Below are 20546 nucleotides of genomic sequence, written 5' to 3'. Positions count from 1 at the left end.
TTTTTTAATCTGGGTATATCAAAATTTGTCATTTAGGCTATATTTTAATGCACTCTTATATGTTGAATCTCGGTTTACACTACATACAGAATTTTCAAACAACTGGTCATGTGGCCAACCTAAGAATTGGAGAGCCAGGGATACTGAGATAAGAAATAAACTGGACCCTGAGGTTGGGGAGCCTTTTGCAGGTGATGTAGAAGCCAGCTTTTGCACCTGTGAGAGTGAAATCACCTTGATTATAAGGAGAGCAAGAGGATGGAGGCTTTCTCTAATTTCTTTTTTACATTTAATGAACATTTTCTCTGAAAAAGAAGGTCCTGTGTAGTGCCGTGCCATAACTAAGCTGTGGAAAAACAACGCGGTCTATGTTTGGTGTCAAAAGCCGGAACTTTCAGCCAGTCCTGTCTTGTTTTCCAGCCAGGCGTTGTGGGGCAGATGATCGAGGCAGCTGAAGAGCGCCCGTGGCTGTGGGTGGTCTATATTCTAACTGTAGCCCTGCCCGTGTTCCTGGTTATCCTCTTCTGCTGTTCTGGAAAGGTAGGAAGTTTGGTTTTTTTAGAATCACTTTTAGAGACATCACTCTGGTGATTATTAAAAATAACTAAGAAATGTTGCCTGAGGTTTTCTTTGTAGTGGCTCAGTAATGACTGAGCCGTGTTTGGTGATGACTTCAGAAACCTTACTTACTGTTCCTCAGTGGCCATTTATTCTGCCCAGATGGGAACAGGATTTATAGCCCCTTGGTTGCTTTTATTATTTATCCTAATCTATTACTCTCCATAATGTTCGGCAGCAGCTTTCTAAAAAAAAAACAATAAAGTTCAATATAAAACTAGTCACTTGGCCAATAATCAGCTTTTCCTGCTGGCATACCTATTTCTATTATTTGAAATTCAGTCTTTGATTCCTCATTATCCATTTTGCCTTCACCTTCCCCACTCTGAAAACAGTATGTTGGGGTACCACAGCCTTATTGTTAGTTTTTCTTGTCTAGCCTTTTTTGCATGTGCTATCATAAAAAAAGGAAGTCTTATTTTGGCCCTCTACTTCTACTAAATGAGGATTATGCTTCATCTGGCATTCATAGCACTTTGTAACTGGATCCCAAGTTCCTTTTCCAGCCTTATCCTCTGACACTATTCTTTGTATCTGTGCCGCAGTCACCTTTTTTGACCCGTATTTTCCTGTCTGGCCCTTTTGTTTTTATTCTACCTTGAAACACGCATGCGCACACATGCTCTTCAGGGTAGGAATTACATCTTATTCGTTTCTATATATCTATCCCTGTATACAGCCTGGAACAGAACTTTGCCTGTAGGCATTCAGGAATTATATAACATAATACCTGAACATGTAAACAAAATTGTACTTTGGGGAACATTTCAGAAACAGACCAGTGCTATGGAGTATAAGAAAACTGATGCACCTCAGCCGGATGTGAAGGAAGAGGAAGAAGAGAAGGAAGAGGAAAAGGACAAGGGAGATGAGGAGGAGGAAGGAGAAGAGAAACTTGGTAAGAAATAGAGTCCAGAAAATCTGCTTTAAGCCAAGACCCTACGATGTCGTTAAACCTTTACAGTCAAGTTAAAGATTGTTTTTAGCCAGGCATGGTGGCTCAAGCCTGTAATCCTAGCACTTTGGGAGGTTGCAGCAGGAAAATCGCTTGAGCCCAGGAGTTTAAGGCTGTAGTCAGCCAGGATAGTGCCACTGTACTCCAGCTGAGCAACAGAGTGAGGTCCTCTCTCTCTCTTTTTTATGTTTATTTTGTATGTATGTATGTATTTATTTATTTTGAGATGAAGTCTCGCTCTGTTGCCCAGGCTGGAGTGCAGTGGTGCGATCTCGGCTCACTGCACGCTCCGCCTCCTGGGTTGACACCATTCTCCTGCCTCAGCCTCCCGAGTAGCTGGGACTACAGGCGCCCGCCACTATGCCTGGCTAACTTTTTTGTATTTTTAGTAAAGACAGTGTTTCGCCGCATTATCCAGGATGGTCTCGATCTCCTGACCTCATGATCCACCCACCTCGGCCTCCCAAAGTGCCAGGATTACAGACGTGAGCCACTGCGGCCAGCCTCTGTTTTTATTTTTTAAGACATGGTCCCACTCTGTCACTCAGGTTGGAATGCAATGGCACAATCACAGTTCACCACAGCCTCGAACTTATAGGCTCAAGTGATCCTCCTACCTCAGCCTCCCCCGTCCCCAAGTAGCTGGGACCACATGCCCAGCTGATTTATTATTTATTTATTTATTTGATGTGGTCTGGCCCTGTTGCCTAGGCTGGAGTGCAGTGGTGTGATCTTGGTTCACTGCAGCCTTTGCCTCCCGGATTCAAGCGATTCTCCCACCTGGGCCTCCCAAAGTGTTGGGATTACAGACGTGAGCCACCACACCCGTCGAGATCCTGTCTCTTAAAAAAAAAATTGTTGACCAGGCACGGTGGTTCACACCTGTAATTCCAGTACTTTGGGAGGCTGAGGCGAGTGGATCATGAGGTCAGGAGATCAAAACCATCCTGGCTAACACGGTAAAACCCCGACTCTTCTAAAAATACAAAAATTTAGCCGGGCGTGGTGGCGGGTGCCTGTAGCCCCAGCTCCTTGGGAGGCTGAGGCAGGAGAACCGCTTGAACCTGGAGGCAGAGGTTGCAGTGAGCTGAGATCGCGCCACTGCACTCCAGCCTGGGTTGACAGAGCGAAACTCCGTCTCAAGAAAAAAAAAAGTGTTGTAGATCTAGAGATTTGTTCTAATGCTAATGTGTAATCACCAAAAATAGTCAGGTTTTGCTCAGTTGTTTAACTTTTGTCTCAGAAGAGAAACAGAAAAGTGATGCTGAAGAAGATGGTGGCACTGTCAGTCAAGAGGAGGAAGACAGAAAACCTAAAGCAGAGGTAAAGGAAAGGGGTCACACATTCTGTTTTTCCAAGTTTAAGGTACATTTATTTAAAGGGAATATTTTAATAGGGTAGTTTACAGTGGCTTATGGCAGTAAAAATTCTGTTAAAACCAATTTTGTTGAAGTGGAATTCTTTGTGATACCGGTCAGTGTTTTGTTTGATAATCTGAAGCTACATCTGCCTCTCCAAAGTATCTTTTTAGCTGAAAATGATTTTCTGGAATAAGCAGAAGGTTGTAGGGGGATAATAAAATGCTTGCTAAGAAGGAAACTTCGGGTCATTAACAGTCTATTTGCCTCTCCTCACAGTGCCCTGAAAAGTATTTCTTATACAAATCACTGTGTTCTAAACTTTTTGTCCCCGTTATCCATAGATTGGTTCATTCATTCATTTACCTGATGTGTGTTGAGTGCCCATTTTGTTGCAGGCATTGTCAGTGAATAAGACAGACAAAGATACCCTGCCTTTAGGGAGCTGATATTCTACTTGGGGGAAACAGGCAGTGAGCAGTAAACATTGTAAGGAAGTAAACAACACAGCATATTAGGAAGTGAGAAACTATGAAAAATTAAAACAAGAAAAAGTATTAAAAGTGCTAGAGGTAGGGCGGGTCACCATGTTAAAAACCTTACTCGAAAGATGACACTGGACCAAAGACTTGAAAGAGATAGAGAACTTTTCCATGGGGATGTAAGTGGGAAGAGCATTCCAGGCAGAGAGAACAGCCAGTATTGAGAGCCTAAAGTGGTCTACAAAGCCAGTATGGTGAGTGGACAGACAGAGTGGAGAAGAGAAGGGTGGAGAAAAGAAGGGTGGAGAAGGCTCCGGGTTAGACAGGCTGTTGTGTGGACTTGGCTTTCCCTCCTAGTGAAGCAGGCAACCATCACAGGCTACTGGACACAGTTGTCACAGGATGATGACTATCTGCTGTGTTTCCTATATGCCAGTGAGAATCAGGGAGACCAGTTAGGAGGTTCCTGTAATCATCTAGGAAAGATATGGTGGCCCCAAAAAGGGTGACAGGAGAGGAACAGAGGGTATGAGAACTAGTTGGGGTTCTGGATCTTGGTTTTGTGGTGGATTGGATAGATATATAGAGTATGAGAGAAAGGGAACAGTCATTGTACCATTGCCCACTAAAGTCCTTCCCCCAGCACCTCTGTGTCTCAGTCTGGTCTCTCCTGGAAAGCTCTTCTCAGGTTTTACTTCCAGCTACAATTCTGCCTTCCTATTAATAAAGGTCATTGCTATCTGTATCTTTTGTATATTTTCAATGGATATGTTCTGTCTTAACTAGAATGCAGTTCTTAAAAGTAGAGACCATGTTTCCCCCAAACTCCCTCACATGTTAAAAAGTTGCTGGCGCATTTAAAAAAAAAAAGGAATATTTTCATAGGGTAATTTACAATCTTAGCAACTTGTGATAGAGTACAAAGAGCAGCAGCCTTGGAGTCAGTCTACTTGGATAGTCTTCCATCTTCATGAATCCTTGGTTTCTTACCCTCAGACTGGGGCGAGTGTGCCATAGGCCAGTAGATTGTTTGGGATTAAGCAAGATTAAGAAATCACTTAAGCAAGATGAAGAAACCACAGTGTCTGATCCCTTTTTAAGAATATGTTTATGGGTTAGATTGAGAAAAGTGTATGCTTGTAAAAAACAATGAAGACTAAACTGAAGTAGGAATAATTCCACCACCTCTGAGACAACCATTCTTCTTGGTGCATTTTCTTCTAATCATTTTTCTCATTTTTTCCTCAAATAAGTTACCCTCAGCCTGGCTGATCTTGAAAATATGGTGAACTTTTATTATGTTTTAAATGTGCTAATTATAGTGAATTTCTTTTCTTTTCAATCAATAGGAGGATGAAATTTTGAACAGATCACCAAGAAACAGAAAGCCACGAAGAGAGTGAAACAATCTTAAGAGCTTGATCTGTGATTTCCTCTCCCTACCCCCTGCAAGAGTGGTCCTAGGAGAGGACCTGGCACACCTTAGATTGAAATTCAGAAAACTTCAAGACATCACCATCAGCAGGCTCCAGTTGAACACTAGTCTGTGTAACTTTAAACATCTAGCAGTAAATACTTGCAGTTGTGATATAAAGGACCCTGTTTCTGTAGAAAAGAAAACATTTAACATAATGGTTGTGAAATGTAACATGAAGCAAACTAACTTCTTTTTTTTTTTTTTTTTTTTAACATCTTTGTTTTTTAAAATAGAATGATAGAACTTTGCCAGTCTTTAAGATCTTGGCTTAATTTAATGTATTAATCTGTTTGTGCAAACATAATACCACCATTTAAAAATGTTAGGGAGATGAGTTGCAGTTTTTATAATAGATTTTTTTTAAAGTTTGGTATTGTAAAACATTCACATCTCTGTCCCTCAAAATTGATAATCACGTTTAAAGTGCAGTCATTTGTGGTTATAATCTTGTTTTGTTTGCTTCCATTACTCAGTTCCTCCTAAGGAAATTGAGGAGAGGAACTGAATAGAAGCCCAAATTTATATAAAAGTTGCGTTTAAGTTGTATTGAAAATAGATACATAAGAAAAAAAATCTTTCACTTGATGTTGGTTAGACCAGAAAGCGCGTGTGTTCTGTAGCTCAGTTCCCAGACAGCTTTGCAGGTAGTGGAGGAGGTGGCTTCATGTGGCACTTGGGCATTCATACTCCACTTGGGAGGGTCAGGCTGTGGCCTTCTGGAGCAGGTGGCTTGGTAAGGAACGCTAGCAGGGCGTGGCACGTGAGCTCCGGAGTAGATGTCTTCATCACTTCTTCCACTGTGTTGACACTGTTTTCCTTACCCATTTCCTCAAATCCCCAGCTTTCTCCTCTGCTATGCATTTTCTTCACAGTGCAGCTTGCAGTCCGTTGCTGAAAATGATTATAAGCCCTGCATAATGTTAAGCTTTATTGTGATTACGTGTATGTTTCTTCTTTCTTTTAAGCAGACCCATACCTTTCCAGGGTCAAAGTACAGAATAGAATACAATCTTTGATTTTTATCCATTTCTTTTACTCTGTGTAAAGACTTTAGAAGTCTAATTCACAGGCGAGCCAATACAGAATTGACTGCAGTTGAACAGACTAGAAGTATTTGTGGGAGGAGTGACATGAAGCATGAGTTATCTGATTTTTTTTTGTAGCTGCTAAATATTTTAAGCCTTCATTTGCAATTCATGTAACAGTTGTGTCATAAATTACACAATAAAGCAGTCCTGTTCAAATTTTTTTTTAAATGTGGCTTGTAGAATTTTTTAAAAAGTGATCTTAGGTTTTTTCATGCGGAATGCAGATGGGTGCTATCAGAGCCTCTCCCACACCACTATAGTGTAATAATGTTATTATTACTCTACACTGAAACGTATTCAGAGTTAGATGTTATTTTAGCTTTAGTTGTTCTTTAGAGGCTTTCAAATGTACCGATGATACTGTTTCTTGCACTGATTATATAAACACTCCACAGTGTTTATATTGGGAAGATATTGGGAAGGAAATATATTTGTAAAAGATGAAGGCTGTATGTATTTTTTTTTTCTTTTTAAACTGGTTCACTTAAATTCTTTAGAGGATGGGATGTATTTTTCTTGCTGAATGTTCAGTGCTTTTTCCTTTTCTTTTGTTGTTCTGTGGTCACACTATGACCTTAGCTACATAGCAGACTTTCCCAGATGTATTGATTACAAATAAACAGTTGTTACTTAGCAAGACCTGAAAATATGTCTGCAGGTTTCTCCTTGAAGCAAATGTGTGGGATCATTGCATTTCCAGAAATCTGTCTCCTTCACCCTCCGTTGACAGTATATGTCATGCCTCACTTTCTTCTAGCTGAGCTTTAAATCATTAGAGCTTAAATTGTCAGATCGTTCATTGCCTTTCCAGGGTTATTTAGTAAAGTTTGTTCAAAACAAAAATGCCTTTTCTGGGTTCTTTTTTCAGTTTTATTTTGAAGGTCCAGCTTCCTGATTAAATGTCTGACCTATTAATGAATGACCAGCAGCAGCTTTCAGCTCTTAAAAAGACACTTATATTATGATTTTACATGCTGGTTACCTGTTCCATTGTTGTCAGATGCCCACTCTCCATCAGATGTGTTCCTCTATTTTCTTGTCCACAAAGTACTCCTCACTTTTCAATTTGTCACGTTACTAAATGGTGTTACATTAAAGCCCTGTGTTAAGTGTCTGCTTTTGACTGAATTTCTTGATAGTAACCTTCAATGTGTGTGTGTTACTATGTTCAAGTGGGTTGATCTTCCTTTAATTGGCCACTATGTGAAAGTTCACTAATATGCAGAAACTATTATGGACAGTGAAATAATGATTTTGTCTCACCACATGAGTTTGATGCAGTCTTTTATGTTTAGCCCTTTCCTCTTCCTGCCCACATGATTGCAGTGCAGTAGTTTCTGTTGCATAATAGTGTGGACAGCAGCTCAGAAAAGGAAGGAATGCTACTGGTAATTTGTAGATAATATTCTTTAAGACTTAGGGGAACCATTGAACTTTGAAATGTTTATTAGAAAATTCTTTGTTCAGAATCAGACTCCATATTTTACGTATACTTAAATACTTCAGGGATATTGTTGAAAGCCCAGTTTTTTTATGTGCTATTAAATTTTTAGGTTACATACTGAAGAAAAGTATGTACACAGAATGTAGTGCTCCTAGTTACTATTTTTTCTATTAATGAAATAGTTTAGTTCTGGTGTAAAAGTTCTATGTTTGAATGCTAAAAAAAAAAAAAAGCTGGACTGCATTATGGCACTTTTGCCTTGGTGGCCCACCTTCTCCATTTGAAACATTAGTATTTGTATTTTTCTGCTGCGTTTGTATGAAGACATACTTGACTGTTCTCTTGATTTTAAAATAAAACCTCATGGGCTAAAAAGCTAGAGTAACAAATGTTTGAGCTACTGATGGTGTGTCTCAGTGTGCAGCCTCCTGCCACCTCCTGCTTAACCTTTTAGCAATTAGAGTGCCAATATCTAGAGTTCCTGATATCCTTTGGCATCACACTACCTAGTTTTAGTACTAACACTGTTTCATTGCTCCAGTCCCTCTATTCCCCTTTGCCTATTAGTTTTAATTATGGGGCATAATTTGTCTTGGTTTGGTTTTGTTGAGTAACTCAGTTTTATCTAAAGGACCGTATTTGGCCGGGCGCGGTGGCTCATACCTGTAATCGCAGGACTTTGGGAGGGCGAGGTAGGCAGATCACCTGAGGTTGGGAGTTGGAGACCAGCCTGACCAACATGGAGAAACCCCGTCTCTACTGAAAATACAAAAATTGCCGGGCGTGGTGGCTCATGCCTGTAATCCCAGCTACTCGGGAGGCTGAGGCAGGAGAATCGCTTGAACCGGAAGGCGGAGGTTGCAGTGAAACGTCATCCTTTGCATTTCCAGTTCCCTCTAATGGAGCTGGACTCCTGCATGCTTTTGCTCACATCTTCTGGACTTTTTTAAAAAGTAGTGAGTAATACTGCACTTTTGAAACTTGCTCGGGCTTTTATAAATAGGTGGAAACTGACTACCAGTGATTCGGGATGGTGCAAGAGGAAACTACCAGCTCACTAGACGATTCTGACCAATTATGGGGCTGGATACAAGGAATAAGGTCAAAGTAAAACGGCTGAAGTTAAAATAGCATGGTTACTTAGAGTTCATCAAAGTCGAAATTTGAAAGATAAAAAGAAAGCTCTCTGTACCGCCAGGTGGGCGACGGGGACCGGCCAGCTGCGCCGCACCCGCCTGCCGGATTCCCGTTTCCTCGGGGGAGCCGGAAGGACCTGCCTTCAGCGGGCTACGTGCAGGAAACCAATAGCCGCCTCTTGGACGGACTCCTGTCAGTCACGCTTAGCTCCGCCCCCAGCACTAAGGCCCGCCCAGGGGCTTCCCTCCGCCCTTCGCTTGAGAGTTCCTTTTAAATACAGCTCTGGAGCCCGAGCGCGCCTCTTGCGTGCTCGTCCCCACGCCCTCGGGCGGCCGGTCCTTCCTTCTCTGATTGGCCGGGGCCCCTGCTCATCAGCCGTGACGCACTAGGTCTCTTACCGAGCCCCGCCTTCTTCCGAGAGGCCCGAAAACAATTTTAAGATGGCGGCCGCGGAGGTACCGCGGAAAACAATGGGGCCGGGGCGGTGGGGACAGGCCGAGGCTTGAGGTGGGCAGCAAGCGCCGGCTGGGGGTCGGGCCGAGCGGGGCAGGAGGAAAACCCGCCGCCGCGCGCGAGCCCGCTCCGCTACCCTCGGGGGCATGGCGCGGCCGTGAGGCGTACAGAGGTAGCCGCGGGGAGCGAAGCCCGCAGTGCCAGCCGGCCCCGAGAGGCCCGGCCCCGGGCCCGGCCCGTGCAGCCCGCGGCCCATGGTGCTGCCCACCTGCCCCATGGCGGAGTTCGCGCTGCCGCGGCACAGCGCGGTCATGGAGCGCCTTCGCCGGCGCATCGAGCTGTGCCGGCGCCACCACAGCACCTGCGAGGCCCGCTACGAGGCCGTGTCGCCCGAGCGCCTGGAGCTGGAGCGCCAGCACACCTTCGCCCTGCATCAGCGCTGCATCCAGGCCAAGGCCAAGCGCGCCGGCAAGCACAGGCAGCCGCCCGCAGCCCCGGCCCCGCCGCCCGCCGCCCCGGCCCCGGCGCCCGCCGCCGCCGCCGCCGCCCCGCGCCTGGACGCCGCTGACGGCCCCGAGCACGGCCGCCCGGCCACGGTGAGTAGGGCGCGGGAAGGCGCTTGTCGGGGCGGCAGCCCCCTCTCCCGAAAACGCTTCCTCTGACGAGGATCGGGCCGCTGGGAGACTTCCCCAGGCATCCGCGACTCCTGGATCTGGCTGGAGGGAGGGGAACATGGCAGGGAGCTGAGAGGTTGTCATCTTCGGGAAGTAGCACGGTGGCGTTACTTTGGGAAAACAGCATCGTGAGGGCCTTGCAGGAGGCCCGACCTGGGAAGGCTGGCGAACGCTAACCGGAGGGTTTTTCTTCCAGACTTGATTTCAGGATGTTGAGATCTTTATTCGAAATAGACTAGCATTCGAGTTGCCTGTGATAGAGGGAGTTCCTGCACCGTAGGCCTGGCCTCATTTATTCTGCAAATGTTTATTGGGTCCTTGCCCTTTACAAGATCCTGTGCTGTAAGCAGGGTCAGGGCTTTCTTATGGAAATAAGTCGGCCTTCGGTTGACCAACTCAAACTTCTCTGAATGGAAAATCAAGAAATCTGTGGAAAACTTAGTAAAACGTTCAGTGAGTTGCATATAAGTATTCCTTGTTTAGGTAGCCTGAACTTTGTGAACTTGAGATTCCTGCAATATTATTGACAATTCTAGTTTTAATTTATCAGGCCTGTTTAAAATCTCTAATGATGTTAGATTGTTGGTCAATTCTTACTCCCTTTGGGCTCTCAGTAAATGTTCCTGAAATTTGTTGGTTAGAGGTTTTTCTCCCTGAAACAGATTCACAAAAGAGACAAGATTTTTCAACGGTTGTCTTGGGGATTTTAGTTTAAAACAAATGTTAAAATCTAATTTGTTCTGTGTATTTTTAAATTCATACCTTTATTATCTCTCACTTGGGCTATTGCAGTGCCCGTCCCTAGCTAACTAACGAGTCTTTAGGCATCTAGTTTCTTTCTCTCTTCCTCTCGAAATGCTAGAAATCCTTCTATTGCTTGAAGGGATGAAGTTCAGAGTCTTTGGTTTGGCAATTGGGACCAGTCCTAACCTATCTTTTAATGTCTCTCACAGGTCCTCTGCTCTGGTTGAATTATATTTCTCATTCTCTTCCCCACTAGCCTTGATTGCTGGGCTAGAAGGGAAAAAACCACTCAGATTTCCTTGCTTATTGTATCAACTGGTCAAGGCTTCTCATCTTCGCTTTTGTCATCTATAAACTAGGGGCGTGTTGGGCTTATTATCTCCCAGTGTTCTTTCCCCGCCCTCCTCTCACTCTGTTGCCCGGGCTGGAGTGCAGAGGCACAGTCATGTCTCACTGCAGCCTCAACCTCCCTGGCTCAGGACTCCTCAGTCCTTCCGCCTCAGCCTCCTGAGTAACTGGGACCACAGTTGCACACCACCACGCCTGGCTAAATAAAAAAAGTTTTCTTTCTGTTAGATATGGGGGTCTCATTATATTGCCTAGGCTGGTCTTGAACTCCTGGGCTCAAGTGATCCTTTCTTCCAGCTTGGCCTCTCAAAGTACTGAGGTTATAGGCATGAGCCACCTCACCCTGCCACCCCCAGGGTTCTTTTAAAAATAAAAAGAAAGGAGTGTGGACTTGAAAATACAGTATTTCGTAGATTTAAAGACTGCCTGTGGGACCCTCCTTCATGCCTTTCAGAATCCTGCCACCCTGCCAGTCCCAGCTTATCTCTTTCTTCTGCCTTAAAGCTAGTTCCTGAGCACCCTAACTCACAGCAGTAAGAATCTCCTTTGTCAAAACATTTAGGAAACGTATTGTCTATGCTATTTATTTTATTTATGTGTTTGTTTATTTTGAGATGGCGTCTTGCCCTGTCGCCCAGGCTGGAGTGCAATGGCGCGATCTTGGCTCACTGCAACCTCCGCCTCCCGGGTTCAAGCGATTCTCCTGCCTCAGCCTCCCTACTAGCTGGGACTACAGGTGCTGGCCACCACGCCCAGCTAATAATTTGTATATTTTTAGTAGAGATGGGGTTTCACCATGTTGGCCAGGCTGGTCTCAAACCCCTGACCTCAGATAATCCACCCGCCTCAGCCTCCCAAAGTGCTGGGATTACAGGCGTGAGCCACCGCGCCTGACCTATTTATGTTTTTTGAGACAGAGTCTTGCCTTGTCGCCCAGGCTGGAGTGCAGTGGTGATCTCTGCTCACTGCAACCTCTGCCTCAGCAATTCTCCTGCCTCAGCTTCCTGAGTAGCTGGGATTACAGGCACACACCACCACACTCGGATAATTTTTGTATTTTTAGTAGAGACGTGGTTTCTCTGTGTTGGCCAGGCTGGTCTCGAACTCCTGACCTTGTGATCCACCCACCTTGGCCTCCGAAAGTGCTGGGATTACAGGTGTGAGCCACTGTGCCCAGCCTGTGCTATTTATTTTTAGCACATGGTCACTTATTACTTTAGGTCGAATCTTTCCAACTAGACTGTCAGCTCTTGGAGGCAGGGAGGGCTTGGGCTTATAGTTGGGTAGTGCACATCTTAGGTGTATCTTAAGTGCCTGTTTGTTGAGTTATTGATATAAACTTGGTAGTGCTTTACTCAGTAATCTCTCCTCCTATACACTGACCTCAAGCAAGATGATGTAACTTCATGAGCCTCCTTTCATGGCTCAAGAGTAACAACTCTTGTAAGGCCTTTTTTTTTTTTTAAAGGAGTCTTGCTTTGTCACTAGACTGGAGTGCAGTGGCGCCATCTCAGCTCACTGCAACCTCCACCTCCCAGGTTCAAGCAGTTCCCCTGCCTCAGCCCCCCAAGTAGCTGGGATTACAGACATGAGCCACCACGCTCGGCCTGTGTTAGGAAGGACTTTTAAGAGTAGTTTGTGGCCATTGCAATTGAAGGAAATAATGAAAGCTCATAAAAATCATAGTTTTATACACAAATAGTTGCCTTGAACCCTCCTTAGAAAGTATATTAGTGGGGGCTGGGCGCAGTGGTTCACTCCTGTAAATCCCAGCACTTTGGGAGGCAGAGGCGGGCGGATCACCTGAGGTCAGGAGTTCCAGACCAGCCTGGCCAACATGGTGAAACCCCGTCTCTACTAAAAATACAAAAATTAGCCGGGCGTGTGATGTGCGCCTGTGGTCCCAGCCACACAGGAGGCTGAGGCAGGAGAATCACTTGAACCTGGGAGGTGGAGGTTACAGTGAGCCGAGATCGTGCCACTGCACTCCAGCCTGGGCAACGGAGGGAGACTCTGTCTCAAATAAAAATAAAAAATAAAAATTAAAATTAAAAAAAAAACGTATATTAGTAATGGTTCAATTTTGGTTTAAAGTTATTCTAAGAATTTAGACCCTGTTTGATTTTTTTTTTAGTCCTGAGTCAGTGGAGGAAACTGGGCATGCTGTTTGAAGAGAAATTAATTCTGAGTGTGTTAGAATTTGAATCTAATTTGTCAGTCATTCCTTTTAATGTCAGAGCTTAATCAGATGTGCCATGTTAAGGTGATGTCTTTTTATCACATTAAACCTTGATCTATGGATTTCTTGAGTTTAAACTCTACAGTTGGATGTGCTTTTCTGTGTCTCTGCTAGGAAGAGGGACCCTTTCCACTTGGACTCCGAGTTACTCTAGCTGATCTCTTTGGTCTTGGAATGGGGTCGTAGGAGTAGAAGATGAGTGTCATTAAGAAAACAGTGGCTCCTTCAGTTCGGGGGGAAGAGAGCCCTTGAGTGTGTAGGATTTTGGCTTGGAGAAAACAGCTTTGCGCACACAGATGGAAAGAAGGCACCTCTTAGTCATTGTTATTTTTGACAACTCCATGTATTTGGTCTCATTAATATTTCTTACATAAGGAATATTATAAGTTCTTAATTTTTTTCCAAGTGAACTGTATACTTTTTGGCAGTCATTTCAAAGTTACTTCACCAGCAGCCCATTTGTACAACTGAGAAGAGATCAGATTTACTGCTAGAGTTTACTTCACTTCAGGTTATTGTTTTCTCAGGATATCCCACCACAGCAAATTCTTAGCTACTATCAGCTTAGTCTGTTAGAGATGAATCAGAAACACTGTTTCAGGCTTTTTCTCTATTCTAATTTTCTTTTTTTCTTTTTCTTTTTCTTTTTTTTTGAGATGGAGTCTCGCTCTGTCACCCAGGCTGGAGTGCAGTGGCGTGATCTCAGCTCACTGCAAGCTCCGCCTCCCGGGTTCACGCCATTCTCCTGCCTCAGCCTCCTGAGTAGCTGGGACTACAGGTGCTTGCCACCACACCCGGCTAATTTTTTGTATGTTTTTAGTAAAGACGGGGTTTCACCATGTTAGCCAGGATGGTCTCCATCTCCTGACCTGGTGATCTGCCCGCCTCGGCCTCCCAAAGTGCTGGGATTACAGGCGTGAGCCACCATGCCTGGCTTCTAATTTTCAAGGAATGAGTCTATTAGGTTTTCATTTTTTTTCCCTTTTTCTTGAAACAGGGTCTGGCTCTGTCACCCAGTGGCGCCATAGTGGGGCACTGCAGCCTTGAACTCCTGGGCTCCAGGGGTCCTCCCACCTCAGCCTCCTGAGTAGCTGGGACTACAGGTGTGCATCACCATGCCCGGCTAGGTTTTAAAGTTTTGTGTAGAGATGGGTGTGAGCCACCTTGCCTGGCCGGAAGTTGCTTTTCTTACTTAGTTTTAGGTGTGTGAAGTTTGTCTCTTTTTTAACCTTTTATTTGTAAATAATGTCAAACTTAGAGAAAAGCTCTAAGCTTGGTACAAAGAACATCTGGATACGCACTACCTAGATTTACCTGTTGTCACTGTTGTGCCCCATTTGCCTTATCATTTGCACGTTCTCTCTCTCCCACTCTCTGCCTCTTTCTCTCTCTCTCAAACTTTTATTCTCTGAACCATCTGAGAGTGTGCTGCACACCTCATAGCTCTCTGCTCCCAAACACCCCATGTGTACCTTTTAAGAGTTAAGAAAGCTGTTAATTTTGTAGACCAAAAGCATGCAAGAATTACAAAATAACAAATTATTTCCAGGAAGTAGATATTTCTGAATATAAAACAGATACTGTACTGTAATCATATGGGGTAGGTTTTTTTTGTTTTTTTTTTTTGAGACGGAGTCTCGTGCTGTCGCCCAGGCTGGAGTGCAGTGGCGTGATCTCGGCTCACTGCAACCTCCGCCTCCAGGGTTCACGCCATTCTCCTGCCTCAGCCTCCCAAGTAGCTGGGACTACAGGCGCCCGCCACCGCGCCCGGCTAATTTTTTGCATTTTTAGTAGAGATGGGGTTTCACCGGGTTAACCAGGATGGTCTCAATCTCCTGACCTCGTGATCCGCCCGCCTCGGCCTCCCAAAGTGCTGGGATGACAGGCGTGAGCCACCGTGCCCGGCCCGGGTAGTTTTTGTTAAAAAGTTCATCAGTGTGGCTTTAGGATCTCATTTCTTCCTGTAATGCCTGAGACCTTGTCTAGAACGCTCTTTCCTTTTTTGTCTTCCGTATCTCCCTTCCCAACTGAGTCTTTCCCTTCAGCTTGAAATTATGAACAAATATTCTCCACACTGACAAGTCCTGTGTTTTCTCACTGTCGAAATAGTTCCATATTCTTCCTTCCCTTTGCCCTTCCCACTTGAACTTCTCATTTACTCATTGGCCTATGGTAATATGCCTTCCACCTCTTCTATTCCTCTGAAGTTGCCTCCATGAAGGACACCAAGGATGGATTTGCCAAATTCATTGGCATCTTTTTTTTTTTTTTTTGAGACAGGGTCTCACTCTGTTGCCTAGGCTGGAGTGCAATGGCACCATTATGGCTTATTACAGACTCAACCTCCCAGGCTCAAGTGATCCTCCCACCACAGCCTACAGGCATGAGCCACCACACCCAGCCTCATTGGTATCTTAGTCATCATTCTTCATGACTTCTTCCTTTTCTTAGCTTCTCTCTTCTGATTTCCTTTTCAGCTTTCTGACTTTTTTTCTCTGTCTCCTTCCTATTTTCGCTTATTAATTCATACAGCAAATATGTGAGTGCCTGCTGTAGGCCAGAGTGCAATCAGCCCTCCATATCTGTGCATTCTGCATCTGCGGATTCAACCAATTGTAGATAGAAAATATTTTTTAGGAAAAAACAGTTAAAAAATAACAATACAGCAATTAACACAAATTTTAAAATGCAGCTGGGCATGTTGGCTTATGCCTGTAATCTCAGAACTTTTGGGAGGCTGCAGTGGAAGGGTAGCTTGAACTCAGGAGTTTTAGGCCAGCCTGAGCAATATAACAAGACTTCATCTCTAGAAGAGAAGAGAAGAGAATGGATAAAAATAAAAATATAGCTGGGTATGGTGGCTCACACCTGTAATTCCAGCACTTGGGGAGGCCAAAGCTGGTGGATTTCTTGAGCCCAGGAATTCGAGACCAGCCTGAGCAGCCTAGTGAGATGTCATCTCTATAAAGGTGCAGTGGCATGCACCTATGTTCTCAGCTCCTTGGGAGACCGAGATAGTAGGATCGTGTGGGACTGGGAGGTAAAGGCTGCAGCGAGCTATGATTGTACCACTGCACTTTAGCCCCTGGGTGACATCAAGACCCTGCCTCAAAAATAAATTAAGAAATAAAAATATGACAACATTTACATAGCATTTCTGTCATACGAAGTATTATAAGTAATCTAGAGGTGATTTAAAGTATACAGGAGGATGTGTATATATTATTTGCAAATACTAGGCCATTTTATATAAGGGACTTGAGCATCCTTGGATTTTGGTATCCTGGTGGAGCTGGGCAAGGGTCTTAGAACCAATTCCCCATGGATACCAAGGGAACTACTGTATACAGTAGTGAATAGAACAAATTAAAATTCTTCTCTCATGGGGAAAGAGGAGATCAATAATTTTAAGTTAATTTTGTTATAATAAGTGCTAAGCAAAAATTAAAGGCAGAGTAATGTGATACTAAATGACAGTAGTAGCTTAAGATGTCTTGATTTGAGCTTGATAATTGAGAGGCTGTCAGTCAGCTGAAAGTCTTAGAACATTCCAGTTAGAGAGAACCACCAGTACAAAGTGTCTGGGGCTGGACCCTTCTGCGCTGGCATGAAGAACAGAAAGGAGGCCAGTGTGTCTGGAGTAGCGTGGCACGGAGGGCCAGATCAAGTGTGGTGGGAAGCAGTAGCAGGATGGGGAGCAGAAACATGATGTGATCCAACTTAGGTTTTTTTTTTCCTTTTTTGAGGCAGAGTCTCGCTCTGCTGCCCAGGCTGGAGTGCAGTGGCGCCATCTCAGCTCACTGCAAGCTCTGCCTCCCGGGTTCACGCCATTCTCCTGCCTCAGCCTCCCAAGTAGCTGGGACTACAGGTGCCCGCCACCACGCCCAGCTAATTTTTTTGTATTTTTTTTTTTTTTTAGTAGAGACAGGTTTCATGTGTTAGCCAGGATGGTCTCCATCTCCTGACCTCGTGACCCGCCCACCTTAGCCTCCCAAAGTGCTGGGATTACAGGCGTGAGCCACTGTTCCCGGCCGATCCAACTTAGGTTTTTAAAGATTGTTCTGGTGCTAGGTGAAGGATGCCTGGGATTGGATGGACAGGAGTGGATGCATATAAAGCTTTTGCAGCTCTCTAGATGCCAGGGCTGGGGCGGGTAGTAGGCAGCAGTGGAGCTGGAGAAGAGGAGATGGGTTTTGGACAGTTTCTGAGGGCAGAGGTGGCAGGACTGGGTTGCTGGACTAGATGGCTTTGTTTTGGGGGCAAGAGTGGGGAGTATTCAAGAGAAATTCCTAGTTTTATGGCTTGAGAAACTTTCTTTGTGCTTTAAAAATATTGGTGTTCCCTAGGCAACTATATCCCTGACCATTTTCACTCTTTTTTCCCTGAGTAATGTTATTGATTTTTTCATAGCTTCATTTGTCACCTGTAATAAGATTCTCCAAATCCCCAGTCCAGATCTGTCTTCCAGATTTCAAATCCACATTTCCAGCTGTCTACTGGACATTTTCATCTTTCCAGGATATATTGCCCACATATCCAAAATGGACTTTCCCTTTTTCCTACCAAATCATATGCTCCTTCTAAGTATTTTCCCTAACCCAGTCATCCAAAGTAAAAACCTGAGAATTTTCCACTCTTTTTCCACAATTCCCAGCGTTTAGTTGGTGGTTCTTTCAACCAGCGTTGAAGTCCTGCTGGAGCCAGGAATCGTGGTAGATGCTGAACCTGTACTGCGGAGCCTAAGTAGGAGCAGATGATACATAGGTCATTGCAAAGCCAAGTTCAGGGCTAAAGCCTGTGAGAATATTGAGGAAGGGGGATGCCTTTTTGTTGAAGTTTGGAAGGCTTTAAAGAACTGACTCTGGGCCGGTTGTGGTGGCTCACGCCGGTATTCCCAGCACTTTGAGAGGCTGAGGTGGGCGGATCACTTGAGGTCAGGAGTTCAAGACCAGCCTGGCCAAAATGGTGAAACCCGTCTCTACTAAAACATACAAAAATTAGCTCGGCGCGGTAGCATACACCTGTAATCCCAGTTACTTGGGAGGCAGAGTTAGGAGAATAACTTGAACCCAGGAGGTGGAGGTTGTAGTGAGCTGAGATTGTGACATTGTACTACAGCCTGGGTGGCAGAGCGAGACTGTGTCTCAAAAAAAGAAAAAGAGACAGAACTTACTTTTAAGATGGATCTTAAGCTTTAGCCAGATGCTTTCCCCAAAGGTGTTCCATGGAACACTAATTTCATGGGCTATTGAAAGTTACAGTGGAATACATTTGAGGAACACTGGCCTAAACAGTTCTTTTTTCCCCCTGAGCATTTGTACATGTTGGCTAAACAAATTTATTTTATTTTATTTATTTATTTTATTGATTTATTCTTTGAGACGGAGTCTCCCTCTGTCACCAGACTGGAGTGCAGTGGAGTGATCTCGGCTCACTGCAGCCTCCACCTCCTGGGTTCAAGCAATTCTCCCACCTCAGCCTCCCAAGTATCTGGGACTACAGGCATGCACCACCACGTCTGGCTAAGTTTTTGGCCAACAAATTTAATTTGCTTTATTAAGAACATTTTTGGGCCGGGCGCGGTGGCTCACGCCTGTAATCCCAGCACTTTGGGAGGCCGAGGCGGGCGGATCACAAGGTCAGGAGATCGAGACCACGGTGAAACCCCGTCTCTACTAAAAATACAAAAAATTAGCCGGGCGCGGTTGTGGGCGCCTGTAGTCCCAGCTACTCGGGAGGCTGAGGCAGGAGAATGGCGTGAACCCGGGAGGCAGAGCTTGCAGTGAGCCGAGATCGCGCCACTGCACTCCAGCCTGGGCGACAGAGCGAGACTCCGTCTCAAAAAAAAAAAAAAAAAAAAAAAAAAAAAAAAGAACATTTTTGGCCAGGCGTGGTGGCTCAAGCCTGTAATCCTAACACTTTGGGAGGCCGAGGCGGGTGGATCACCTGAAGTCAGGAGTTCAAGACCAGTCTGGCCAACATGGCGAAACCTCGTCTCTACTAAAAATACAAAAATTAGCTGGGTGTGGTGGTGCGTGCCTGTAATCCCAGCTACTCGGGAGGCTGAGGCAGGGGAATCCCTAGAACCTAGGCACCGGAGGTTGCAGTGAGCCGAGATCCTGTGTCCAGCCCAGGCGACAGTGAGATTTCATCTCAAAAAAAAAAATTTTTTTTGCCACATTCAGTGTCTCACACCTTGTAATTCCAGCATTTTGGGAGGCTGAGGTGGGTGGATCATTTGAGATCAAGAGTTCGAGACCGGTCTGGCCAACATGGTGAAACCCTGTCGCTACTAAAAAAATTAAAAATTAGCTGGGTGTTATGGCACACACCTCTAATCCCAGCTACTTGGGAGGCTGAGGTAGGAGAATCACTTGAACCCAGAAGGCAGAGGTTGCAGTGAGCTGAACTCGTGTCCCTGCACTCCAGCCCAGGTGATAGAGAAAGATTCCATCTGTAAAAGAAAGAACATTTCAAATCTTTAATATGTGGCTATGCATGAAGACATGAGCTCTTATCAAGAAGCATTCAGTAGGACTTTGATTTCCTTTAGGGCACTAAGCAAAAGCACTAAATTATGATAGTGAGTAGTTCTTTGAATTTGGGACTTAAAGGCTGAAAGGTGAGTTAGGTCATGAAAAGCCTTATAGTTGAGACGGGGTGTTTGGACAAAATAATTTTGAAATACTGTGAACTCCTTGACGCTTTTTTTTTTTTTTTTTTTTTTTTTTGAGACGGGGTTTCGCTCTTGTTGCCCAGGCTGGAGTGCAATGGCGCCATCTTGGCTCACAGCAACCTCTGCCTCCCGGGTTCAAGTGATTGTCCTGCCTCAGCCTCCCGAGTAGCTGGGATTACAGGCATGAGCCACCACGCCCAGCTAATTTTGTATTTTTAGTAGAGACGGGGTTTTTCCATGTTGGTCAGCCTGGTCTTGAACTCCCGACCTCAGGTGATCCGCCCGCCTGGCTTCCCAAAGTGCTGGGATTACAGGCATGAGCCACCACGCCCAACCCCCCTCACACTTTTGTTGTTGTTGTTGTTGTTGTTGTTGTTGTTGTTGTTGTTTTTAAGACAGAGTCTTGCTCTGTCACCCAGGCTGGAGGGCAGTGGTGTGATCTCAGCTCACTGCAAGTTCCACCTCCCGGGTTCATGCCATTCTCCTGCCTCAGCCTCCCGAGTAGCTGGGACTACAGGTGCCCGCCACCACGCCTGGCTAATTTTTTTTTTTTTTTTTTTGTATTTTTGGTAGAGACGGGGTTTCACCTTGTTAGCCAGGATGGCCTCAATCTCCTGACCTTGTGATCTGCCTGCCTCAGCCTCCCAAAGTGCTGGGATTACAGGCGTGAGCCACCACGCCCAGCCTCCGCTCACACATTTTTAAGTTGACACCTAGCACTTTTCATCTTAAGTTTTTAAGCTTATGAAAAGTTATAATGCATTTTTTTGTTTATCAATTATAAACTAAGTTACCATAATTCAGTTTTATTAAATGAAATGTATGAAATAATACATTTAGGTAACACAGCCTT

General features: G+C 44.9%; 2 protein-coding genes across 3 annotated transcripts in view; both read left to right on the top strand.

Annotated features, from left to right (window-relative positions):
- Window positions 1–7092, top strand: part of CANX (calnexin) — a 32306-nt gene extending 25214 nt beyond the window's left edge. For both annotated transcript variants that reach the window (XM_050794182.1, XM_050794183.1), the window contains 4 exons: window positions 421–540; window positions 1390–1516; window positions 2817–2896; window positions 4763–7092. In XM_050794182.1, the coding sequence (XP_050650139.1) occupies window positions 421–540; window positions 1390–1516; window positions 2817–2896; window positions 4763–4816 (381 nt within the window). In that variant the 3' untranslated portion in view covers window positions 4817–7092. The remainder of the gene's footprint in view (window positions 1–420; window positions 541–1389; window positions 1517–2816; window positions 2897–4762) is intronic.
- A 2174-nt stretch (window positions 7093–9266) lies between these two features.
- MAML1 (mastermind like transcriptional coactivator 1) overlaps window positions 9267–20546 on the top strand; it is a 53019-nt gene continuing 41739 nt past the window's right edge. The window contains exon 1 of the mRNA XM_050794174.1: window positions 9267–9608. Coding sequence (XP_050650131.1) covers window positions 9267–9608 — 342 coding nt within the window. The remainder of the gene's footprint in view (window positions 9609–20546) is intronic.

Source organism: Macaca thibetana, chromosome 6, assembly GCF_024542745.1.
Source record: "Macaca thibetana thibetana isolate TM-01 chromosome 6, ASM2454274v1, whole genome shotgun sequence".
Classification (NCBI taxonomy): Eukaryota; Metazoa; Chordata; class Mammalia; order Primates; family Cercopithecidae; genus Macaca; species Macaca thibetana.
Note: the sequence above shows the minus strand (reverse complement) of the source record. Positions and strands in the feature narration are given on the sequence as shown.